This window comes from Antrostomus carolinensis, unplaced genomic scaffold (genome assembly GCF_000700745.2).
Source record: "Antrostomus carolinensis isolate BGI_N321 unplaced genomic scaffold, ASM70074v2 scaffold4325, whole genome shotgun sequence".
In the NCBI taxonomy this organism is placed as follows: Eukaryota; Metazoa; Chordata; class Aves; order Caprimulgiformes; family Caprimulgidae; genus Antrostomus; species Antrostomus carolinensis.
Window position 1 is genome coordinate 73329 of NW_010316969.1, and position 26746 is coordinate 100074.

General features: G+C 37.4%; 1 protein-coding gene across 3 annotated transcripts in view; it reads left to right on the forward strand.

Moving 5' to 3' along the window:
* Window positions 1-26746, forward strand: part of RAPGEF2 (Rap guanine nucleotide exchange factor 2) — an 89065-nt gene that overhangs the window by 57154 nt on the left and 5165 nt on the right. For 2 of the 3 annotated variants that reach the window (XM_029085066.1, XM_010168405.2), the window contains 14 exons: window positions 2162-2269; window positions 2368-2571; window positions 2650-2758; window positions 5358-5604; window positions 10142-10299; window positions 14150-14390; window positions 14631-15014; window positions 16621-16832; window positions 16920-17043; window positions 17654-17677; window positions 18734-18957; window positions 19806-19994; window positions 21748-21900; window positions 25419-25644. In XM_029085066.1, coding sequence (XP_028940899.1) covers window positions 2162-2269; window positions 2368-2571; window positions 2650-2758; window positions 5358-5604; window positions 10142-10299; window positions 14150-14390; window positions 14631-15014; window positions 16621-16832; window positions 16920-17043; window positions 17654-17677; window positions 18734-18957; window positions 19806-19994; window positions 21748-21900; window positions 25419-25644 — 2603 coding nt within the window. Of the gene's footprint in view, window positions 1-2161; window positions 2270-2367; window positions 2572-2649; window positions 2759-5357; window positions 5605-10141; window positions 10300-14149; window positions 14391-14630; window positions 15015-16620; window positions 16833-16919; window positions 17044-17653; window positions 17678-18733; window positions 18958-19805; window positions 19995-21747; window positions 21901-23950; window positions 24026-25418; window positions 25645-26746 lie in introns of all 3 variants that reach the window. The other variant, XM_029085065.1, reaches the window with a different exon arrangement.

Below are 26746 nucleotides of genomic sequence, written 5' to 3' on the forward strand. Positions count from 1 at the left end.
GTCACTGTTTTGCCCTTTCCAGTGCAGTGTTGTTTAGGTGTACATTAGTAGGTCCCAACTTTGAAAGCAGCATTGATATCAAAGCTGTCACTGCAGTGACTTAAAATATATTACGTGGTATGGCTTGCAACTTCCCAGCCAATTTTAAAAATCTGCAATTAGCCTAAATTTAAACAGACATTGTCTGGATCTTCCAATGTCATTCACAGTAGTGAAAAACACCACAAATGTTTAACAGAAAGGAAGTTCATCTTCAGTTTCAAAGGTGGAGAAATCTCAAATTCAGAAATGCCACCCTAGCCTACATCCCTGTGGCTGGGAGCTGCAGTGGTAGTACTGTGCAGTTGCCTCCTTTTAGAAATCTGAACTCTCAGGGAGTTCTGAAGTACTTAGAATCATAGAATTATTTAGATTGGAAAAGTCCCTTAAGATCATTGAGTCCAACCATTAACCTGGTGCTGCCAAGCCCACCACTAAACCAGGTTCCTAAGCACCATATCTGCATGTCTTTTAAATACCTCCAGGGATGATCACTCAACCACTTCCCTGGGTAGCCAATTCCAATGCTTGAGAACTCTTTTGGTGAAGAAACTTTTCCTAATATCCAATATAAACCCTCCTTGGTGCAACTTAGGAGGGCTATTTCCTCTCAGTCTATCACTTTGTCACTTGGGAGAAGAGATTGAGACCCACCTCACTACAGCCTCCTCTCAGGTGGTTGTAGAGAGTGATAAGGTCTCCCCTCAGCCTCCTTTTCTCCAGACTAAACAACCCCAGTTGCCTCAGCTGTTCCTCATCACATTTGTGCTCCAGACCCTTCACCAGCTTCATTGCCCTTCTTTGGACATGCTCCAGCGCCTCTATGTCTTTCTTGTAGTGAGGGATTAGTTTGCTCAAGAATTTCGACAATTCTTCTGAATTCACTTGCTTTTCTGGGGTAAAAGGGAAACTACTTGGAAACTGTATAAGCATAATTATAATAAACCATGCAGCTCCCATGAGGGTGGCAGGATTTGTTTTTGGATGCATGGTGTCAGACCTTTAGCATAAGAGGCTGCAGAGGTTTAGATTTTGTACAGATGCAGAGAATGGACAGTGATTAGCTTTAGCTGATTAAAATTTGTATGAGATTTTGTTCTTAAGCTCTAGTTTTTCAAATGTTTAGGTGTTTTGCCCTACTAACTTGTTTTCCCAGCATAACAGAAGAAATGCAGCTGTATTTTTAAGATAACTTTGAGTGGCACACACATTTTTGATTCAGGAGCATTCAAAAATAGCATGAATCAATATTAATTCAAGACATTAAAACTCCTATTTTGTCAGGACAAGTGCTGTTGATATTCCAGGTCAAATTGCATACCAAGATCAAATCACAAACTAAGATCAAATTTTATAGTGAAAGGATATATTTTTTAAAAATTTGGCTCTTACATTGTGACTTTACTTTCAATAATTTTCGTAATATTCCTTTAGATTTCTTCCCTAACAAACTGTAAAGTACCAGTTAAGATCCTTCTGAATTTGATAATCACAGTTGCTTAGGGGGGAGTAGAGGTGGAGAGAAAGTAGAAGTAGTAAACTGAAAGATTGACTCTAGGGAAAAGAATTACATATATTCACTGTTGCGACCTCTTTCCTGCTTCTCAAAATAGTTCCTTTTTCCAGCCTTGCTATACATACAATAGCTCTTTTGCACAGGTAAATGTCTAATGGAGTTAATGGTGTCTTATCTAAAGATTTGTGAGATTCAAGAGCCAATATAAAGCAGTATTGGAAGCTTTATGATCATGTGCTTGAAGAATTAAGCAGATTTGGAAATGTACATGAACAGGAAATTGTTGTTACAAATCAGAAATGTATCTATCTCATTGCCTTGTACCTGTGTGCTCTTATTTCCTGCGCAGTCAAACTTGATTTAGCCAGTGTCAATTTTCTGACTTGTAGTATTCTTTATGAAATATAATGTATAAGCAATTTTACTACTCAATTCATTCTGTCCTCCTGGTAAATTAAGTGAAGTTAGGTGTGAGTATATATGTAATGTTTAGGATTCCAGTGGAAATTTAATCAAGCTTTATGGAGCAGTATTTCTAAAGGACTTAGCACTAGTGCTGGTCTGGGTATTCCTGGAAAATTCTAAATATTATTGATTAATTTTCAGGTTACACGGGTAGTATTGTTGTGGGTGAACAATCACTTCAATGATTTTGAAGGAGATCCTGCTATGACTCGATTTCTGGAAGAATTTGAGAACAATTTGGAGAGGGAGGTAAGAGTGAGTTGGTTTTTTTTTATTCTGACAGTTTGGGATAGGAAGGAATAGCCAGGCTGTTTTTATATATAACTCATTATATTTTTCTTTTGTAGAAAATGGGTGGACATTTGAGGCTGTTAAATATTGCTTGTGCTGCTAAAGCTAAAAGAAGATTGATAACCTTAACAAAGCCATCTCGGGAAGCCCCTTTGCCTTTTATCTTGCTGGGAGGGTCAGAAAAGGGATTTGGAATCTTTGTTGACAGTGTTGATTTTGGTAGCAAAGCTACAGAAGCAGGCTTGAAACGTGGAGACCAGGTATGTAATTTTGAATTTATTTTTTTTTTTGTTACCTTTCTCATAGCTAAAAAAAAATAACACTGCTTGTATTTTTAGATACTGGAAGTGAATGGTCAAAACTTTGAAAATATTCAGCTGTCAAAAGCCATGGAAATCCTTAGAAATAACACTCATCTGTCTATCACTGTGAAAACCAATTTATTTGGTAAGTTTGCTCACGCTTTTTGTTCTAATTTCTGTTCTAATTTAGATGGAGTCTTAAATTATTTTTTTAATGGTTTAAAATAGTTTTGTTTGAAACACTTTTGTACTGGGGAGAACAGAAAAAAGAAACTTGCAAATCCTAAAATACCTTAGTTCGTAATTACTTCGCTCTCTCAAGTGCATGTTTTTGGAGTAAAAAGAACTGTTTCAGCCATTTAGCTCAAAATTACAAAAAGTGTTTGTACATGTATCGTTCAGTCCTTTCTCAAGAGGGAAGTCTCTTGGAATTTCAGTTATCTGATCTTCATCTGTCTGCTGAATTTTCTCATGTTTTTCAGTCTGTGCCTACAATGAGTGTGACAAGGTTAATAAAAACTTTCATGCCAGCTAGATGAAAACAATCCTGCTACACTCCGAATCTATCTTCATGTCTCTCTAACAAGTACTAAAGCAGTCATAAAAGAGTCTTTGAGCATCTCAGGACCTCAGTTAGTATTATAAGTAATTAACAGTTGGTGGGTTTTCATTGATTTTTACCACTGGATATTTGGAATATTTATATAATTTAGTGATACTTTCCTTGAGAATCTCTTTCAGGATCAGGTTCTTCATCACAAATAAGTAGGGCAGAATATTACCACAGGATGTCACTGTACTAAGTGATGATTAAATATGCTTAGGTTATCTCAAAAAAACATTTGTCAAATCTATTTCCTGGGGATTTTTTTTTTTTTTTTTTGCTTTGCAGTAGAGATTTTAATATTTAAATTATTTCTAATAATTAAGGCATTTCTTAATATATCTGTATATGCTTGTTTAGCAGTATATGCTTATTTTTCTATGTATAAATTCTATGTAACCATTCTTCACATACTAGGTTTTTGGATCTCATGTGTTGCTTTAGGATAAGTTTAAACCTGATTTCATAGAATCATAGAATAGTTTGGGTTGGAAAGGATCTTTAAAGGTCACCTAGTCCAACCCACCCCTACAGTGAGCAGGGACATCTTCAACTAGATCAGGTTGCTCAGAGCCCTGTCCAACCTGACCATGGATGTTTCCAGGGATGGGCCTTCTATCACCTCTCTGGGCAACCTGATCCAGTGTTTCACCACCCTCATTGTAAAAAATTTCTTTTTTACATCTAGCCTAAATCTACCCTCTTTTGGTTTAAAACCATTCACCCTTGTCATATCACTACAAGCCCTGCTAAAAAGTTTGTCCCATCTTTCTTATAGGCCCTCTTTAAGTACTGAAAGGCCACAACAAGGTCTCCCTGGAGCCTTCTCTTCTCCAGGCTGAACAATCCCAATCCTCTCAGCGTTTCTTCATAGGAGGCATGTTGCATCCCTCTGATCATTTTTGTGGCCCTCCTCTGGATCTGCTCCAACAGGTCCATGTGTTTCCTGTGCTGAGGACTCCAGAACTGGATGCAGTACTCCAGGTGGAATCTCACGAGACCAGAGTAGAGGAGCAGAATCACCTCCCTCGACCTGGTGGCCACATTTCTCTTGATGCAGCCCAGGATACAGTTGTCCTTCTGGGCTGCAAGTGCACATTTCTTCATTTCTTCAGAAGCTATGTTTTTCAAAGTCTCTAATCTTGCTGCTCCACTCCGTATACTGAAATCACACCACAATAGTCTCAGAACAGTTATTTTCTGTGTATTCCATCCAGTATTTCTTATCAGCAAATCCCAAAAGGAGAGTTTCTTTTTTTTTGTTTGTTTTTGTTTTTTGGTTTTTTTGTTTTAACAGCATCTTCTTACCTGTATCTAATTTGTCTCTCCAGCCCCCAGCTCTTATTCTACAGTACAGTTCATGGCTTGGATTACTCTCCTCCACTTTTCTTTGTGTGTCTTATTTGAAGCTTTTGAAGTCTCTTCATAATTTGTTGTGTACCTCTGGATATAAAGATGAATATTAAGGACAAAATGAATACATAATAGTAAAATCTAGCCCATGATACTCATCCTTAACTGGTTGCCCATTTTCCTACTTTTTCCACAATTTCTTGGTTTTAATTATCAGTTTTCACTTATTACTACAAATCAACTCATCAGGTGATTTTCCCATTTATATTATGGAGACTTCCTCTCACACTCAGAATATGTGACTTATTCTCTAGATCAGTTTTGCTTGTTGTATTTAAATATATCAACACTTCGTGAAGCTAAAAGTTGTGATAGAAGAACTAATTCACAAAATAATCAAGTATTAATCAAGTTGTTAGTTTTGCTATCTCGTTTTTGTCTAGTGTGCTCTTTTAATGTGTGACACTATTCTGCAGAAGCCTATGTCCTTAGGTTGAAAACTCAAGAGTGCTTCTGTTGACACCATCCATGCAACCATGTGGTCATCTAGTGTATTTCTGTTCTGAGCTGGGCCAATTTACTGATTTTCTGATTCATACTGCAGAAAATGAATGTCCTTCTAAATTTTTTTTTCTGAAGTCTTATATCTGAATTAATTTAATACTTGAATTGACAGAATGTCTTAACCATTTTTTTTCTAATGATTAATATTAAACTGGTCTGGTGCACAGAGTTTTCTTATACATTTTTGTTCTTTTTGTTTCCTCTTTTCTCCTGTCTTGTGCAGTTTTTAAAGAACTCCTAACACGGTTGTCAGAAGAAAAAAGAAACGGTGCTCCCCACCTGCCTAAAATTGGTGATATTAAAAAGGCAAGTCGTTATTCCATCCCAGACCTTGCTGTTGATGTGGAGCAGGTAATAGGATTAGAAAAAGTAAATAAGAAAAGTAAAGCCAACACAGTTGGGGGAAGAAATAAATTAAAGAAGATACTTGACAAGACTCGAATCAGTATTCTGCCTCAGAAACCATACAAGTGAGTTTTTTATTTCCTCTTAAGTATTTGCTTTGTGTTCAACTTCAATAATTTCTCATGATACTTATAATTTGTCATTATACTTTCATTTATTAATGCAAAACATGTGCTTATAACTGGAAAAATATACTAGAAAATACTAGTCTGAATATTTGAATAATCATAAACTACTAACAGTGCAGCTCCTGATGTCAATATGGACATATTTTACTATTTAGAGGCAGACCGATGGAATAAGTATTTTTCATGTCATTTATATGAAGAAAACAAAAGTTTTCTTTTAAGAGGACTGTTAACTGGAAGCACCCCAGGCAAATAATTTCAGAATAACTGCAAGCAGGTTTGCTTGCAGATGGTTGTTAGAAGCAATAATTTCAATTTATCCGTATTCCAGCAGTCTGTAAGAATTTACCTGTACTGCTGTAAGGGAGATCAAGGTTAAAATTTTAACTTGAGTTATTTGATAGAATTGAGTATTTTTTTTAATGAAAGCTAAATATGGTATCTGATACCTAATATCTAATATTCTATGAACGCATTTTAGAAATAGAGTTCTGATGAGGATTGTTGGAAACGATAGAAGAATGAGTTGTATATGGTTTTATAGTAATCTGGTTCTTGGCCAAGAAATATGGCATCAATGGGGAAATGAATTGTAGGGGGTAGTTTGTGTGTAATTAGTGTTTTCTCTTGCATTTTTTCTTTTCTGCATCCCAGTGAGGAAGAAATCTATTGTATGTAAATTTATGAAAAAGACACTCATGCTGAAAATCTAGGAGTTTTTCTTTCTATAACTTTAAAAAACCCAAATTTGTTTGACTAGTATTAAGTAGTCCCTACTAAATGAACACTGTCTGAAACAAAGAATAAAAATTAATATATCCTGATAATGGATCTTTCTTAAATTGATGCAGATAGGTTGCAGTAGAGGAGGATCTGTAAATCCTCATTTTATGTTGTTTGCCTTTAGAATGTCCTCTTTTATTTCACTGGTCTTGTATGTTTGTTCCTCTGATGAGCCTTGCATACTGTTGGGTGTGATTTTTTTGTGTTGTTCATCCTTGTTCACAGCTTTTACATAAAATTTTCTTGTTGGCTTTCTTTTTTTCTTTGATTCCTTTCATTTTTGCAATTTTCTGTGCAGGGACCTATTTGGGTAAGACTCAGAAAAACAGTACACTTGACCTATTTTCCTTTCCTTTTGCTAGCTTTACTTCATGTGTTATATATAGCAATTTGTCTGCAAAGCCTGTTGACATTCACTTGTTTCTGTCTGTACAATTTCTGCATAGGGATGTGTAGCTGTAGACTTCTCTGTGCTTTTTTATTTCCCCCCTATTTTCCTTATTGCATACAAACTTCCACCTCATTCTTCCTAATAATTAATGATAATTCATATATTAAGAGGCTTTACCTATTCTCACATGTTTTTAAATACCGAAAATCAAGCAGGATGAAAAAGCAGATTTACTCATTAATTAAAATAGGTATTTAAGACTTCATGAGTCAGCTAGCTTATGAGGTGAACGTGTCCAACTTTCTTTGAACATGAATACTGCAGAGGTCTCCAGTGCCTCCAGAATGTATCCAGATAAAACCAATCTTTCAACTAGAATGAGGTCATTCTTAGAGGGAGCTTGTCTGATTCATGAGACATTAAATCATTATCAAAGACTTAGCAGTTTGAGCAAGAGATAATGCATTCCTTCAGTCTTGCTTTTTTATCCAATAATGTCAGGTAACTTCCCAAACTGAACAAACAGCACCAGTTCCTCTGCATCCACTGGGAAATCTCTCCGCCAGCTATGAGGCATCTCTTGAGGTGTGCTTCTGGTACAGCCTCCACTTGAGCTCTTTGCTTTCTTTACTCTTCTAATCCAGAGTGATTTTGTGGTCTGTAGGCTCACTTGCTCCAAATAAGGATTAAACACAACCACCACCTCCACCTCTAGCAAAATTCTGCCGTAGTGCAGCATCCCAGACAAAGAAGCAGCCCCTCTCTCCCCTCTATTTACAGCCCTACAGCAGGATGCACAGTATACTGTATTTTGAAGGAAGAAGCATTCAGACAGCTCTGCCATTCCATTAACCCTTCTGCCTTGTTTGTCATTCGGCAGGAAAGTTATTTCTTAGTTAATGCTGTCTCACTCCATGGCAAATGCATACAGAAAGCAATAGAAATGCCTTTCCTTTAAAACTGTGATGTCCTTTCACAGCATAACAAAATATTTTACCTAACAGAAGTTGGGCAGTTGGTCTTCATGGGACCATGAGTTCTTCATGGAGTTTTTTAATGTTGCTATTTGTATCTGTAATTTCTGAGGTTCATTACTTGTTTGCATAAGTTAGAATTCACTCAGATTCTGATTTAAGTTTTAAAAATAGACTTAGCTGAGTGTAAGGTAAATACTTTCCAATTTAGAATATGAATACATAGAATCAAGTAGAATTTTAGAAACTTTTTTTTTTTTTTTTAAACCTAACATTTTTCAGTTGATCCACTTTACTGAAGCTGCTTTGGTCATGACACACATTATAGGTATAAGATGATATAAAACTGACAAACTGCAAAAGGAATACATAATACAAGTGAAACTGAATATAAGGGGGAGGATCACATTGTCTTAGTTTGATTTGAATTCAGAAAAAATACTGGTGTTGGCATATCTATGGAATATACTATATAGTTGTTTATAACCGCTAGAAAGTGTTTTGAGGTTCAGGGACTTTGGGGTTTTTTGTTTACTTGGGTTTTTGTGTATGTGTGTAGTGGTTCCTACTTGAAAGACAAGACATTGATTCCTGTGAATGCTTTTAGTTGCAGTGAAAGACTTGCTTGTGGCTTAGTGTAGAAGTGCTGTGTGATGGGCTGATCGTCACTGCTTGTCACAGTACTCTGTGCTTTATGTGAAAGTACAAAAATACAGATGTTCAAATTCAGGTTAACTTCTGACTGAGAGAGAAACCAATAACTTTTTTTGCAGTGGACCTCAGTGTTTCTGTCACTCTCATGGCTTGGGGTTTACACTTTGTAAAATATTTTGGTGATACAGAGTTATCTTGTTTTTTAAAAACAAAACAATGAGAAAACCCAAGCACATCATACAGAGATAGCCCTCCAACCTTTTCCAAGTTGCATTGCCTTCTAAAAATCAGTTACTGTGTCCGTATAGTTAAAATTGTCTTAAATGCCCAGAGATACTCTTCTAGCTTCCCAGAGTACTGTTCAATTCATAGCACTTAAAGAAGTGGTACAAGAGTGTACTGGGTAAAGTAATTCATTGGTAAGCACAAAAGGATGCTTGTGCTGTAACAGCTCAGCAGGGATAATTGTCAAACCCTTAATTACTTCTGTTCAGGTTTTCTGAGGATGGATAGAACACTAGACAAAAGCTTAAGTGCCCCAAATTAGGGTACAAATGGTCATTTATGTTGCATCATTTAATTCAGTAGCCTGACTTTTTAGAGTTGCAGTAGCTTGCAATGAAATCTTAAGTTCTGGTTTATGCTTTATTTACATGTGTAGATACAGATTTAGATGTGCTTGGCTTTTAAAAAGGCTTTGCCTATAGTAGCTAAATTTTTAATTATTTTCATTTTCTGGCTGCTCTTCAGCATTTATATCCTCAGAGTATTTCATTAAGGATTTGCTTCCTACTTATAGAAAAGTTCAATGGCTAACTCCAACTCTACATCCTGTAGCAGTTGTTCTGCTTCACTTGCTGATTATGAGCTCAAAAGCAATAAGCAAATTAGTGCTTACTATAATGTGATAGCTCTGTCTCTGATCCATCTAGCACTACTGACCTCCTTTGGGACCTTGCCTTTCACCATTTAACAGCCCAAACCTTCACCTTTATCACAGAATACTTTGTTTACAGCTTTTAGGCACTTTGGAAGGGATACCGATAGCACCCAAGTGCTTACCTTAGCCTTCCGAGTTAGCTGGCACCACTTCAGTTGCATTCAGTGAAGAGAAACTCAGGTGATACAGGGTAGGAAAATGGATGATCTCAATGATTGTCTCTTATCTGTCTGTTGAAATATCTTAGATTGTATGGCTACAATACGTCCTGAAGTACAATTGTAAATCCTGTCTGTGGTGGGGTAAAAGATCTGTGAAATTCAGGTCTTCTAAAACAGCATTGAGGGGACAGAAATTTTAGTCAACGTTCAGGTGATGGGGTGATGCAAGAATGATGAGGTGTGTACCACCTTTTGAATAAAGATCTTGGCTGCTGTGAGAAATTGTAAAAAAAATAAAATGAACCTAGCAGCTCCTCAGAGTTTGATAATGAAAAGTAAGATCTGATGGCAGTGTGAGCAGGCAGATCTAATCACTTTGAGTGGACTTTTGGGTGCTGTTGACAAAGCTAGACAGCAAGCACTGTTGTCTGGGGAACTTCTAAATAGTACTTTTATTGTACTAATAACTGAAAGGGTGAAAATGTAGTGATATAGATGTCCATGCATCCCTTTAGTATAGCCCAAGCTCTGAATGTCTGGAAGTCCTGACTTTATTTCTTTCTGGATGCAGTGACATTGGCATTGGCCAGTCTCAGGATGACAGCATTGTGGGACTAAGGCAATCGAAGCACATTCCTCCTGCTTTACCTGTCAGTGGAACCCTGTCATCCAGTAATCCCGATCTACTGCAGTCTCATCACCGCATTTTAGACTTCAATACTACTCCAGGTAAGGATCCTGTTTTGCTGTGGTTTTTTGACCTTATAATTTCCTTACTGATCAAATACTCTTGGCCAGAGAAAACTTATTCTGCTTGGTATTTTATAATTTGCCCTGATAGATCAGTCTTTACAAGACTGCAGTATTTTCAAATAGCACAGTAGATCATTAGCTTACTGTAAAGCAAAAGGGCATTGGACTGGGACACAGGACATGCGTTTCAGTCTTTTTCTGAACAGACCTATATGATCTTATACTACATCTTGTACGGGACAGAGTTGCAGAGTTCCCTGTTAGTCACCCTGCCCTACAGCTGTATGATGAATTCTTTGTATATATATGAAGTGATTTAAAATTCCGTTCTGACGTAGATAAAAAGTGATCGCATTTAGCAGAGAGGAACAAAGCATGAGGGCGATTGAGGGAGAAAAAGAGAGAGAATATGAGAAACTTGACAGCCTTATCTTATGAGAAGGGTTTAGCAAGAGCTCCTGATGGGCTTGGGATTTGGTCTCTTATCTGACTGCAGGAAGGTTCTTAGCAGGAAGCCTTCTCTGAGTTAAGTATCCAAATCTTTACTATTAAAACGTAACTGCTGGAGGAGGATATGCTGATGTTAGCTGTGCAGACACTTGGTTATTTTAGTCTAATCTTTAGAGTATTTCTTAAAAGTAGAACCAAAAATTCAGTGCCTTTCTAAGCCTCGGGGATTTCAAATCTTACCTAAAGGGACAGTCCTTAAACATCAGCCTACATACTGGCCAAGTTGATGCAATCATCGTACTTGGAACTGTCATACTGAGCATCACTTCGTCTCAGGTTTTTTAGGGCTAGAGAAGGCTACAAGAAGGTGGAGTGTGATTTTTATTTATTTATTTTTTTTTTTTTTTGGTCACAGTGTCTAAGATTGTTCCTGAGAGAATGGGAAGATTGGAAATTGTTTGTATTTTATCTAAAGACCAGTGTCCAACACTTTGAAGATGCTCATTATCAATAAGAGCTTAACTTTTCATCAGCACTTTATCTGTAAATGGGTGAAGATTCCATTCTCCAGCTTGCCATTTACCTAGACTAGGTGGTTCTAGGGAATTAATGTGCCCCTAATGCTGAGCACAGTGACTAGCTAACTTCCAGAGCTGTGGGCATCACTGTCTCACACACCTGAAACTCCATTAATTTAGAAAGCCATTATAGGTCTGAATATCCTTCTATCACAGATGAAGTTTGGAGAACTTCAATAAATGAATAATGTTCTACTATTTGCCCTTTGCTTTGAGGAAAGGAGATAAATAATGATGTAATGCCATTGCTTCAGCATCATAGCAGCTTTATCATTATCTTTATAGAAAATGTATTAAGTAATTAGTGCTTTCTCATTTTTATTTTTTTTTTAAAAAAGAAGCTCTTTTTTTATTTGCTTAAAATTTGCCCAAATGTCATAAAAACATAGAATCATTGGGGTTGGAAGGGACCTCAGGAGATCATCCAGTCCAACCCCAACGCCAAAGCAGGTTCACCTACAGCAAATTGCACAGGAAAGTGTCCAGGTGGGTTTGAACATCTCCAGAGATGGAGACTCCACAACCTCTCTGGGCAGACTGTCCCAGTGCTTACAGTAAAGATGTCCACACACTGAATATTTTAAAAGTAATTCACAAGTATAATTTTTCCCTGTGTGGGAAGGAGGGGAAAGGGGGACTAAAATAAAAAAACATATGCCTTAAGGGCTTTAGGGATGGTTGCATTGTAGATGGAAGAGTTGAATTATACCTCTATATACTTTAACACTTGAAAAAAATTAAAGCCTGCAATTTTAATTTATTTTATTACCTTGGACTAAATTAAAGATGGAGTTGGAGGCAGCTTGCAAGAAATTGAATGCACTGGAGAAGAAAGAGAAAAGTGGTAGAACAGCCGTCCTTTGAGGCTTTGGGGAATCTCCCTCAGGACAGAAAATAAAACAACTTGCTGTTTTGGAAGGGTAGTCTTTGAAGAGAAAATGAGAACAGCTTGAAATCTGCAAGGAGTAATTTTAGTTTCTCTTCTGATTTGCTCAGGCTTTTTCAAATACACTTTTAAAGGTTTATTTTTAAATGTTCAAACAGTCAATAGCACTTGTGATTTCTCTTCTCTTGTGCTCTCTTTGCTATTCGATTGGAAGTCAAAATAATACAGTAATGATGAGCTGTCAGTCACTGGTACTTTTTTTTTCCCCTCACACAAGCTTTCTAAGGGACTAGATTCCTATCACATAGCATTGCATTTTTCAGTGTGCCACTCCAGTTTCCTTTTTGGAAAAGAAGTGGAGGGAGGTGATTACAATTCTCTTCAAGTGCTCTTTTATTTAAAAAATATTGTGCTGAATTACTTGCTACCATTGCTATAGCTGTAATAATTTCAATTGGCAGATTTCTCTTTATTCTATGTAAGGTTTTTACTACCAGCTCTGATAGGTACGCAGCCTGAGAAACTGAATGGTAAAATACAGTGCGAAGATGATACTTTTCCATTTGCTGTTCTCTGCATTGCTTCATATTGACTTCAGTGATCCAGCAGAGCATGTTATTTTCTCCTTGCACAAAACATTTGTTTCTTGGGAGTGTTAAGCATGTTCCCACCTTGGTATTGTTTACAGTAGCTTCCTGTCTTCATAGCATTTCTTTGGGTGAAAAATATTCCTGTAACAGCAAGAGGCAACAAGATCTAGAGAGCGGTCTGGTTTTTAATAACATCTCTGAAAGGCTGTGTCTTTGGCATCTGCCTTTTTCAGGATATAAAAAACTGTAGAAATTATTTCAGGCACTACTCTGTATCCCTCTTCAATTAATTATTGGAGGAAGATGGGTCAATATAGACTTGGTGATAAAAGGGTAAAATTGGCTTGCTAATCATAAGGTGTTTGTACATTTGACTCAGGGCTAAAAACTGACCTGTACTGATAACTGTTATGTGTAATTGATGATGTAATCACTCAATTCTGATGTGTTTCAGTATTAGTGCTTCTCAGGCTGCAAAGGGACTACTGTGAGCTTAAAAGTTATGGGCTTAGTTGCACAAAATTTGAAAACTAATATATTTAAGCCTAAACAGCCCTGTGGCACATAAACCAACTCGTATCAGTAAGATTTATCTTAATGCTTTCCAAATAATTATTTTGGAGACATGCAGCAGCAGTGGCAAGATGTTACTTTTGTCACAAGATTTGTGTTGCTGAATAGATCTTTCTGTAGTAACTTGAATACACGTTATGCACATTCAGGTCTTGTCAAAAAGGATTGTGGTTGTGTCAAAGTGAATGTTTTCATCTCGCAGCTGTTTTTTCAGTATTTTAAAAAAATAATGATAATTTTTTGGCTGTAGATTCAGAGGCTTTTTATTATTATTTTCTTGCTTGTGTGACCTTATGATCAAAACCAACCACACAACAAAACAAAAACACAAAAAAAACCCCAACAGATGTCGTGCCATCTTTCAATACATTAATTGAAAGTACTTGTAAGTTAAAAATACCTCATGTATTTTAGCTCTTTTTTTTTTTTTTTTTTTAATAATACAATGAGAACAATCAAACTTTGGAAATGTTAACGTCGTTTTGTGGCTTGACCCATTGATAGCCTAACTAACTTATTTTCTTGGTTTTTAATAGAACTAGTCTTTAATTTAAAGTGAAACAAAACAAACAAAATAACCAAAACACAGCTGTTTTATAAGGAGAGAGGTGAAACAGTGATACTGAAGTAAAAACTGATAGCACTAGTAATGAGACTCAATGTAACTGATATTGTTGCTTGTTCTTATACTTTTTTTTTTGTTGCTTTACTAAATTTCATATCTTGCATTTAACTTTTTTTTTTCCTAGACTTACCAGATCAAGTTCTGAGAGTTTTCAAGGCAGATCAGCAAAGTCGCTACATCATGATCAGTAAGGACACAACAGCAAAAGAAGTGGTCATCCAGGCTATCAGGGAATTTGCTCTCACTGCAACCCCTGATGCATATTCACTATGCGAAGTCTCTGTCACACCTGAGGGTGTAATCAAGCAAAGGAGGCTTCCTGATCAGTTATCCAAGCTTGCTGACAGGATACAGCTGAGTGGCAGGTGAGGTTGGAGACTGTGAGGTGAAGCTGGTGATGACAATTTATTAAGTCAAAATCCTGCTAATAGGAGCATTACTTAATTATTAATGTTTTGTTTCTTTACAAGAAATTGCTCTTTAGGCAACTTCTAATTAATACCTATGCCTGGTGAAATTCAATTTATTCTGTGATTTCAACTGCAACTTTAACTAGTGTTTGAGTATATTGTTATCTAGTGTCTTTTTGAATTTTGTTTTTACAGGTATTACCTGAAGAACAACATGGAAACAGAAACTCTTTGTTCAGATGAAGATGCTCAAGAGTTACTAAGGGAAAGTCAAATTTCTCTACTACAGCTCAGTACTGTTGAGGTGGCTACCCAACTCTCCATGAGAAACTTTGAGCTGTTTCGTAATATTGAACCCACAGAATACATAGATGACTTGTTTAAACTCAAGTCAAAAACAGGTTGCACTAATCTAAAAAAGTTTGAAGAGGTGATAAATCAGGAAACATTCTGGGTGGCTTCTGAGATTCTGAGAGAAACCAACCAGCTGAAAAGGATGAAGATCATTAAGCATTTCATTAAGATAGCACTACACTGCAGAGAATGCAAGAACTTCAACTCGATGTTTGCCATCATTAGGTATTGCCCATTAATAATTTTACTTCTAAGTAAAAAGACTTATATCAGTCTAAAAAAATGTGTTGAACAGACTAAACCAAGTAATACTGCTAACATCAACACTTGGCAATCCAATAAGGAGGGCATTTTCCAGTAATGTGAACTTGTCATTGAACCATTTGCTGAAATATTATTTAGAATGCTATTATTATGTACTTACTGTTCAAGACAGTGAAGCCAGAGTCATTGGTGAACGTGGCACTGGAGAAACTACTACACTTATTTAAAAACAAAGACCAAAAGAAACAGCAGTTATATTAAAAAAACCAAACCAAACCAAAAAACATTTTCATAAATGAATGGGTTAATTTTCCAAAGGCACCTCATCATTTTATGCATACTTCTCAGTATCTTGAATTCAATAAGCCATGATATGTTGCCTTAGGTTTTCTTTTTATCAACAGTTTGTTGGATGGAACTCTGATAGTATTCAGTAGCAGATTATGATGCCATGTAATAAGCTGTAAATAAAGATCTTTTAAGAAGAATAGAAAAGTACTGAAAATCTCAGATCTTTCTTAGTTTTGGAATTAAAAGGAGGAGAGGAAACTCTAATATGTGTGTTTATATACATTTTTTTAAACTTCACATTTCCTTTAGAGTCTCCCAAGTTATGCAAAAAGAACCTAACAAAAAAAATCCCTAAACACTGTTTCTTATGAAAAAGCTTGAGTAAGTTGCATTAAAATGACAATTTTATCGCTGTCTCAGGCAAAAGCCATTGTCACATTCAATCTGTTGATTGAATTTGGCACTTTCTGAAGATCACTAGTTTTTAGTGCCATTCAATCAAATGTGGCAAGTTCCCAAAGTCAAGGATCCATGCTAATAATCAGTCAGAATCTCTGAGACAAAAATCTTGAGATTTAGGTCAGCTATTTTAGCTGATCTCAATGAGAAATAAAAGCAACCTGCCTCCTAGCAAAAACTTGAGTGAAGGCAAGATTCTGGACACCAAAGTTTCTCATTGGTAGCAATGAATAGCAAGGCAGGCAATGCAATTAAGGGGGGAAAAAAATGGGGTTTGTACCAGCTACAGCTTCAGAATAACCTCAAATGTATAAAGTCCGTTATAACAATTTAATCTAGACACAACAAAGTTAGATGGATTATTGCAGCAAGAAGGTGGGTCCCTGTGCTGTCACCACCTAAACATGTGGGTGGAATAAGTCTTTTCCTTCAGTCTGGTAGTCTGGAAATAAGTGGTGATCCTGAGGTACTCCTAGGTTATATTGTTGTCAAATTCAGACACTGTTCCAAAGAAATAAGAATAAGTACAAACCCTCTATAAGATTTAATTGCTCACCCAAGTGTAAATTTTATCTGTTTATTTTTACATCATGCAGATATATTTAGGTTTTAAAGTTTTTATAAAAAATATCTTAATTGTTCTGTGATACACGCTGGCAAAAGGGAGTTTTCACTTTCTGTTACTTTATTGGCATTGTTGTGCGATGCTATTCTGGCTATATGGTATTTCTACCATACAAAATTTAACATTGTATTTTCATTTTTTTTTTCTTTCTGTTGTTCTTGAACCTTTTGCACTTTTTTTGTTTGTTTCAAGTGGCCTGAATTTGGCACCAGTTGCAAGACTCCGAACTACTTGGGAAAAGCTTCCAAGCAAGTATGAAAAATTGTTTCAAGATCTGCAGGACTTGTTTGATCCATCTAGGAATATGGCAAAATATCGTAATGTCCTTAACAGCCAAAACCTACAGCCCCCCATTATCCCTCTGTTTCCTGTTATCAAAAAAGACCTTACTTTCCTTCATGAAGGTAAAAGCAGAAGTACATCATCTTTTACCAGCTAAGGAAAACTAACTTTGCTACCTAATAACTGGCATTGTTGATTGTTGGTTGTAGGGAATGATTCAAAAGTGGAGGGCTTGGTCAATTTTGAGAAACTGAGAATGATTGCGAAGGAGATACGCCATGTTGGTCGCATGGCATCTGTGAACATGGATCCTGCTTTAATGTTTAGAACAAGGTAAGTGTGTTGTATTAGGCAGAGCTTTTTTGAGCTGAGAGAAGGCTGGGTGTCAGCAAGAGGTGCTTTTCAAGTCCCCTTGTTGTATTGGAGCAGCATTGTATGTATCGTTGTATTGGAGAGTTTTTTGTTTGTTGTCAACAATTTACCAAAATTATGTGATGTTCTAAAACTAGATAAATCATTACACTTTGTATTTATTAATATATATTAAAAATGTTTTATATTATTTCTTAACTGCCACTTATTTAATGAGAATGAGATTGTGGGAGGGAGGAGGAGATACTTGAACACATACATATTAGTCTGTTTGAAATGTTGTTGTGTGCCAGCCTTATCGTTTTGATTTAGTAGAAGGGGGATTGTTAGAAAACGTCAAGTGAATGCTCTTTGGCTTCATGTTAGACCAGCTTATTGCATACTCTTTTTCTTAAATGAAGCTAGAAGAATTTGTAATATCTGACTGTACGCCTGAGTCAAGGCTCTTTTTAATGTTTGTGGGCTTCCAGAACTGCTTGTCCTGAGGTCTGGTCTTTTTCTTTCTGAGCTTGTGATCTTTCTCTGTCTCTTCTTAAACCCATGCTTTACTCTTCCTGGCTCTCACTTGCAGGAAGAAGAAATGGAGGAGTTTGGGGTAAGTGGTTGGAGATAACGCACACAGACATTCATTCTTCCCTTACCATTTGCATTGTTCCCTACTTGCTATCTTTAATTTTCTGTTGCTTTAACTTTTTTTTTGGTTGTTGTTAACCCTTTTTTACTGACAATACATTTTAATCCAGGAGTGCTTTTGCTTTTGAGCTTAAAACACAAAAATTGTGAATTATTGATAAGTAGTTGTAGATTGGAGTGGGAAGTTCTTCTCCCCCACCTCCAGTTTAAATTACCAAAGGAAGTGATTTTCATAAAGGAGAAATTATAAAATGGCAAGGTTGCAGCAGCTGAAATTGCTCTTAACTTTCTTAGGCCTAGTAAGGAATTATCACAATCAAATACAAATTTAAAACTTACAGTATCTGCTAAACTAACTTATTTTAACATTACAATTCAGCCATCACTTTTACTCTTAACAATTCAGGAACAATACGTAGATTTCATATAGACATACGTGCATTGAAATGTGCATGACATTTATTTCATCACGAACTAGCTGATCATTTAATTTAACAAAAAGCTGTCTTCAACCTAGTAAGTTATAAGGAAGCCCTATTCTGTAAAACTGAGCTGGACATTTTGTATATGGTCTGATTTAAAAGGATTATAGAGAGTTTTCAAAATGTCTTGTATATATGTATTTAAATTTGAACCTCAGCTGTAGTCTTCTGTCAGCATTGCCTTACTGCATGAGCTTTTCCTAATGTTCCAATCTTCTCAGTAGCTGGCTTATGTGAGAGAGCTAGCTTGAATGCTTTTCTAGATGTGTGAAGTGATGTTGCCTAGTCGGAGCAGAATAGATTAAAATATTTGTGTAATTAAAATAGTGCCTGTAACCAAGTAAAAAGATTTCCTGACCCTCATCTTTCTATCTGTTATAGCTGTTTGACTTACTGGAATGAGGCATGTAAGCTTTGACCATAGACTGACATTCATGCAATCTTTTGCACGTTTCATGTTTATCAAGTGATACCGTGTTGGACTAAGTCATGTTTTTCCCCTCTTTCCTCCTCCTCCTGTCCCTCCTTCACTCCAGGTCTCTCAGCCAGGGCAGTACGAATGCAGCTGTGCTGGATGTTGCGCAAACAGGTGGTCATAAAAAGCGGGTCCGTCGCAGCTCCTTCCTTAATGCTAAAAAACTGTATGAAGATGCTCAGATGGCACGGAAAGTAAAGCAATATCTCTCAAACTTGGATCTGGAAATGGATGAAGAGAGCCTCCAGACACTGTCTCTGCAGTGTGAGCCAGCCACCAACACACGTGAGCATTGTCATGTGTTATGGATTTTAAGGAAACTATTCAATATACCTCTATTTCCTTCTTTGAGGAAGTAATTTGGAACAGTAACTAGACAATGAGGGGGAAAATGAGGTTTCTAATAATTTGCAAGTATTGGACATCTATGAATCTTAAGGAAATCACCTTGCAGATTAACAATATAGAAATATAGCATTTATATAGGAAATGAGGCTTTTAAGATGATGCCATGCTGAAGTGCACAAGGGTTCTTTAGATTTGGCTGTACGAAGGATATGGAGGAGCCAAAAGTTTCTCTGCAGTTCTGATGTACTCAAACTATTGGTGTGAATAGGGTCAGTCACCGTGGATAGGGCCTTTAGAGGAGAAAAGGGATTTCTTTATGTCCAGGTGTTTCAGAGGCACCTGGAAGGCTGGGCCTGGTTGCAGCAGATGGGAGACCTTATGCTCCAAACTGGCTACATTTTGATTTGAGGGAATGCTGCATCTTAATGCCCTTCCCTTCCTTCAGGGTAGTAAAAAATAGTAATTATATATCCATTCTAAATCAGTTATAGTCCTTATGATAGCCCAGTATAACTTCTGGTCATGTTTTTGAAAAAGTAGTCATTTTATGAAAGTTTTATTTTGAGAAAGAGAGTAAAGGTTCTTTGATAATGTACATATTTTAAATGGAGTTAAATCTCTCCCTCTTTTTATCTTTTTTCTCTAACTGTATCCTACTGCATTAATTGTACAAGTATTTGAGTACCTTTTAGTTATTAATTGGAGGGCTTTGTGCACTCAGATTAAAACTCCCACAACACTTTTAGCTAGTAGTCATTCTTTGCTTTCTCCCATTTTTTGCAAAGTGCCAAAGAATACAGGAGACAAACGATGTGGAAAATCTGAAACGTCACCGGTGGCTCCCCGGGCAGGCATTCAGCAGAAAGTGCAGCAGCAGCAGCAGCAACATAAAGTAAACCAAGCATTGCAGGTCCCTGCCGTATCTCTTTATCCCTCTCGCAAGAAAGTGCCAGTCAAAGACCTCCCACCATTCGGTAAGTGGAGCAATAAAACGTTCAGTTTAATACTCTGAAGTTTGTTTGCTCATGTTAGAGAGACAATTTTAATCAAATAAGATTCAGATATTTATTTCTAGTAGTACAATATGCAGGTTATGCCAGTTCATGCAGTGTGTATGCATAATTCTCTTCTCTGGAAATGGAAAGAAAGAAATCTAGGAAAGCATTCTGTCACTTCACTCAGTATAAGTATTTACCTGTTACTAGCAGCTGGAAAGTATTAACATTTCTGACTATCTGCACTGGATCTAGGCTTAACTTTTCCTAAGGGATTAGTGACTCGGGCAGTTTTTGAGTGACCTATCTGAGATACTTCAGATATTCTCATATTTTTTTTCAAGAGTTGAACATTTAATGTGAAATTCAGGTCTGCTCAAACTGGTAGTCTTGTTAGAAATATAGGCCTGAAGTTTCAATTTGAGAATTGTCTCTTTGGCTTCTGCTCCCTGGTGCTTTTTTATTGGTGCTATTTGGTTGTTGCTGCCTGCATGTCACTCAGAAAGATACTGGACTTAGAGGAATTTCTTCTAATTTGGTTTCCACATCTGTGTCCCAGCATGTGTGCATACCATATATGCATTATTAAAGAACTTCTTAAAAATTGCCTCAAATATAGTGAAATTTTTAGTAAGTATATGTAACATAACTGGCCTTTCCTATTACATGATGTTAATTTCACAAGAGCTTAATTCTAATTTCACTTTTATTAGTTTTACTTGTGCACTGCTTAGGCTGCTAGAGAAACATTAGAAGCAGCAAAATGAGCAAGAAACAATTCAATCTTCATCTAGTTCTTGTTGATTTTACCATTAAATTTTAATCTTAAAATGACTTTGAAGCTCCATAGACTGTATTTTTACTCATGGTGGAAAAGTTTCTGGAAACTGACTGGGTTACATTGATGAAGCAGCTGTAAATTATTAATAGTGGTATTGTGATCCAACAGATCAAAGATAAATTCTGTAGAATGCTTGAAAATAACCTCTACCAGAAACATTGGCAAAACTGTCAGAGAAGCTCTGTCTTCACTTTTAAGACTATCCAGGGTGGATTTCTGAGGGGAGGGGAAGAGAAAGATGGATAAATGTTGCCTGAGAAAATCAATTCTTGATGCCCTAGATCTTTAAATCATACATCATCTTCAGGATGTTGTTACTCTTTTAGTTTCCCAAAATAAGCTGGTACAGAGATAGTTCTCAAAAATGAAAGGGAGAAAGGCAGCTGCAGGATGTCCTTGTTTTGTAAACCTAATCTTGTCTGCTTTCCGTCTTTCTTTGACCTTCTAGGCTACTCTGAATAGAAAAGAAACAGGAGAAGAGTTTCAATTCTTACTATATAAACCTTCACTAACCAATGAGATTTGTTTGTTTGTACTTGACACCGTTTTAGTTCAAGTGTCTCAGTAACCATTACTATGCATATCCTTGATTTATATATTTCATAGGCAGTATACTGCAACACCAACTCTGGATTGTGTTTTCCGTGACAAAGTATTTATTTTAGATGGCCAAAATGAAAGACTGGCTTCACTAGTATGCAGAAATAAAGCACTATATTTTAAACAGGAGTAGGTTTAAACTTTTTGTTTCATTTAAGCTGGTGTCAGAAACTGACAAATTTAAAGGAAAAAAAAATATTCCTGTGGTGTCTGCTCTATAAATATATTGTGAAACAGAAAGATGTATTTATATTGGACTTTACACCTGCCTACATTCATTCTTATTTAAAGGCATTAACTCCCCGCAAGCTTTAAAGAAAATTCTTTCATTATCTGAAGAAGGAAGTTTGGACCGTCACAAGAAACAATCGGAGGACACAATATCAAGTGCATCTTCACAGCTGTCTTCTCCTCCTACTTCACCGCAGAGCTCTCCGAGGAAAGGTATTAGACTTGCAATATTTCTTATCCTACTTCCTGAAGCTCATAGACCTTGGAAACTTCTGCGAGAATTTGGACACCCAGGATAAGTTACCACTGATCCAGTTTTTGTTACATATGGTCAGCAAGAGAGCAGGAGGTGTAGTGCACAGTGGGATACATGAAAAGGATATCTGGGAGCCTGATTTCAGGGATACCTGAAAGCCCACTGGTTAACGAAGGGCAGGAAAGATAACCTGAACTGATCAGCATGAGGTCACTCTCTTTGCAGCTGCTTCTGACAAAAGTGTTTCCGTTATCAGTGTTTCCTGTCAGTGGAAGGATGTGCAGATTGAAACTTAAAATTTGTGTACGGTATTGAGCGCATGTTGTGGTTTAGACCCATGTGGCTGCTTGTTTACTCCTCCTCCCACAGTGAGATGGGGAGAGAAAATACAATGAAAGGCTCATGGGTTGAGACAAGGACAGTTAGGGATCACTCACAAATTATGGTCACAGGCAAAACAGACTTGACTTGGGGAAAAAAAATAAATTTTATTCCTTGCCAATCAAATCAGAGTAGGATAATGAGACATAAACCCAAATCTTCAAACACCTTCCCCCCACCCTTCCCTTCTTCCCAGGTTCAACTTCACTCCTGATATCTCTACCTCCTCCCACCCAACGACACAGGGGATGGGGAATGGGGGCTGCGGTCAGTTAATCACACGCTGTCTCTGCCGCGCCTTCCTCCTCAGGGGGAGGGCTCCTCACACTCTTCCCCTGCTCTAGTGTGGGGTCCCTCCCACGGGAGCCAGTCCTCCGCAAACTTCTCCAATATGAGTCCTTCCCACAAACTGCTCCAGCGTGGGTCCCCCCCACGGGGTCACAAGTCCTACCAGCAAACCTGCTCCGGCGTGGGCCATGGGGCCACAGGTCCTGACAGGAAGGGGTCAAAACCTCTTCTGGCAACTGCCTGCTCTGACATGGGGTCCTCCACAGGCTGCAGGTGGACATCTGCTCCACCGTGGACCTCCACGAGCTGCAGGGGAGCAGCCTGCCTCACCATGGTCTTCACCACGGGTTGCAGGGGAATCTCTGCTCTGGCACCTGGAGCACCTCCTCGCCCTCCTTCTTCACTGACCTTGGTGTCTGTGGAACTGTTTCTCTCACATATTCTCACTCCTCTCTCTGCTGACAGTTGTTGTTCAGCAGCTTTTTTCCCCCCTTGTAAATATGTTATCAGAGAGGCGCTTCCACCATCATTGATGGGCTCAGCTTTGGCCACAGGTGGGTCTGCCTTGGAGCAGCAGGAGCTTCCAGCAGCTTCTCAAAGGAGCCACCCTTGTACCCCTTCCCTGCTACCATCCTCCCCACCTCCTCAACCCCACCACAGCATATTAGCCTATTAGAGGAATTATTTGCTGTGTCATGCATCTGGATGGCATGTGACCTATGTATGACAGACAGGCTTAAGATAATTTGGAATTCACATCACTAATACACAACATTTTACTAGCAACCTAATTAATTATTCAAACAATGTATATGGGTATTTGAGGAATGGTATTGCACATTAGAGCTTTCTTGACTGAGTTAACTTTAAATGATTTTGTAGAGTTGTTTTTTATAGTTAATTTAGGACTTTAAAGGGATTTTTTTTTAAAAAAAAAAAACCCTGTTTGTTTTTTATTCTACTTATTCTGGTTATGAATTGACAAAACAGAGAATGGAGGGTTTTTGCCATAGTTTAAACCAAAAAAACAGTCCCTTTGGAGGTATGATAGCCTAGTTTTAACACAGGTAACTTCTAAGTAAGTTATCCTCTTAGAATATCTTCAAAGTTCAGTTTAACAGTTACATAATATAACATTATGGTAAAATATATATATTGGGTTTGAGTCCCCGTAACAGAAGGTCAGAATGCTAAAAAGATCAATGTGTTGGAGACTTCCTAGTAGCAATAACTTTCCCTAAACTGCACAGGAATGGTAGGTATTTGAAACTTATGTGAGTATCACTTTTTCTACTTTATTATCAAATGGGTAGCTGAACCCTTTTCTTAACGTGGTAGGCGGCAGTGTCCTTCAGCTGAGGCATTATGACTCCAGTATAATGGACCTAACCAGTTCCTCCTCTCCTCTTGGAAGTGCCACAGCAACAAGAATAACAATTCAGCGAGGACCTCTGGGATAGGTGAAGCTTGTGGAAACAAAAGGGGAAAGAATAAGAAAAAATAAGCAGAAATCTAAAAAGGAGAGACATGAATATGGCAAGAAAGTACAAATGTCTTTACTAAGGTCATATGGAGGAGGATGTTATGTAGAGAAGACTTAGATTATTATCTCAAGTCCTTGTAAGATACCAGGATGATTTCTCCCAAATACTGTATTTGCAAAGTAAATTTATATTTATATTTGGTCAGGCCTGTGCATTTGTTTAAAAACGAATTGGGATTCTGTACTTGGCTCATAGTGGGAAAAGTATTTTTCCAAAAAGCAAAGGGTAAACATGATTATAAATTAAAAAAAAAAAAAAAAAAATCCCTGGCTTGATGGTGTTGTGAAGCTAATTGTATGTTTTTTCAGGGAAAAAATGATATGTTCTTTCAGGCAAATTTGACAGCATTAATTCCATGTTCTCAGCAAGTGAATTGGGATAGATCAGTTGAAGTAATGTTGACACTTATGTGTAGGCTGAAAGCAAAACTTGGAAACTGCAGTTACTTGTGGATGTATGCTGTTTAATGATCTTTAACTTAGCTGGCAAAAGCACTCAGCACAATTTCATTTAATACTAAAACAAAAGCTGAATTTGCCTCTGTGACATTTCATGGTTTGCAGATTTTATCTCAGTCTGGCAGTGTCAAAGCTACCTCCAAATTGCGGTATAATTCTGGCAATATATACTATAGAATATTGTCTCTTTGGAAGGTAATTAGTTAGCCAAGTACCACAAAATTAGCTTGAAAATATTGAGTATGTTTTTTAAGCTTTATTGAAAAACACTTCAGACCCTCTGTGAGCCAAGATACATAATAAGCAGCCAGCCCAGATACCCGTGCTTCATGTTGTATCTGCTGTTTGTCTCTGAAATGTAGCTTTGCGGAACAGAAAAACTGTGGGAGAGGGTCTCTTGGATTACTTCTAGCATTAATCTTGTCCAGGGCATCTCTTTTGTTCCAACCTTGGTGACAGTGTTTATATACAGGCAGTTTTTTTGCAAAGTGAGCTTTCATAATGCAGGGATACATGTATGATGATGCATTTGAAAATAATTTAGGGGAGGAGGGCAGAGGGGAAGGAAAGTGAGTGCTTGGTTTCTAAATGGGTAGTGCATGTTCCCACAATCTTAAACCTCTTGCAAAGAGACAGAATACACAGTCTGACACGGCTCTGCTGTGTATCTTTGTGTTTTGCAGTGCTGCTTCTGTGTAAAGTAATCCTAGTTTTGATTTACTACAGTTGCAGTGTTGCCAGCTGCCTGGCAGTAACTGAGCAGGCTTCTTGGAGAGTCTGATTAACGTGACATTCCCTTTGCAGGCTATACATTGGCTCCTAGTGGCACGGTGGATAACTTTTCAGATTCTGGTCACAGCGAAATTTCTTCCAGATCTAGTATTGTCAGCAATTCCTCTTTTGACTCTATGCCAGTCTCCCTGCATGATGAGAGGAGACAGAGGCATTCTGTCAGCATCGTGGAGACAAATCTTGGTGTGGGAAGGATTGATAGAAGAATCATGCTTGAACCAGATCAATACAGCTTAGGGTAGGAGTTTTATTTGTGCTTACTTACCTTATATTTTCATATAGTGTGTATGTGGCATGTATATGTATATTTGTTCATGTGACTTTCCTTGCGTGTCTCTCAAATATTTTTTCTCCCCTGGTCTTAAAAACCACTATTTCAATACTGTGTTTTGTGATAATGCTCCATTTTCTGACAAAAAATGGTTTTCCACTCCTGAGTGTGTGATGAGGTCTAGAGCCTTAAGACTTCGCCTCAGCAGACTTCTATCATCTGAGCATTTAGTAGTGCTGTAGATTACCGTCTTTATGACAGACTAGTATCCTAGCCTGTTTTCTAGATAGGGAATTAACTGAATTAGGTGAGAAATTATTCATACAATTATTCAGTGATCAAGCTGAGAACAGAAATAGTAATTTTCCAGTCTGTTTCATAGAAAAGTGCATATTTATCTAACCCAAAAATATTTTAACCCAAATATCTCTCTTAGTCAACAATAATTGGAAGCTAAAATTTACATTAGGCTGCTGGTTTTCTTGGTAATTTTCTAGGTAATTAACTTCTGTAATGGTGGCAAAGCTAGTGCTGTGAGGAGCTCTCTAAATCTCTAGCAGTGAGCCTTGGTCTGAAAATAATGGGAGCTCTGGCTCCTATTTAGTCTCCACTTACTTTTCTGAGCCGTTATTTGGATGCTTTTGTCCTCTGAATGGTTTCAGGATTTTTTATTCTGCAGGATATGTGGATGGCAGGCCTGTTTTAAAACTAGCGTACTTCAGCTTTGGGAATCCCAGGCTATGCAAACTCTTTAATCAGATATCTTAAATATTTGGAAGAGCAGGGTTCCAGTCTGCATAGCAAGGTGCCCTGGAAGGACAAACCCCAGGAGCCCAGATATCGGCTGAACAGAAGCAGCATGGTTTTCACTGCTTCTGTGCAAGTGATAGTGTCAGGCTTATTTAGTCACTGAAAGGCTATGGAGAACATAATTCCTCTACAAAGTAGCATGTATTTGCAAAATTAAGGTTAAAATATGTTTCCATTTGCAAGAAATGTTGAAAAGTTGGCTTTCAGAGTTTTCTAAGCAGAAAAAAATCTGAAAAGGTGAAACCTAAACCTGAATTTC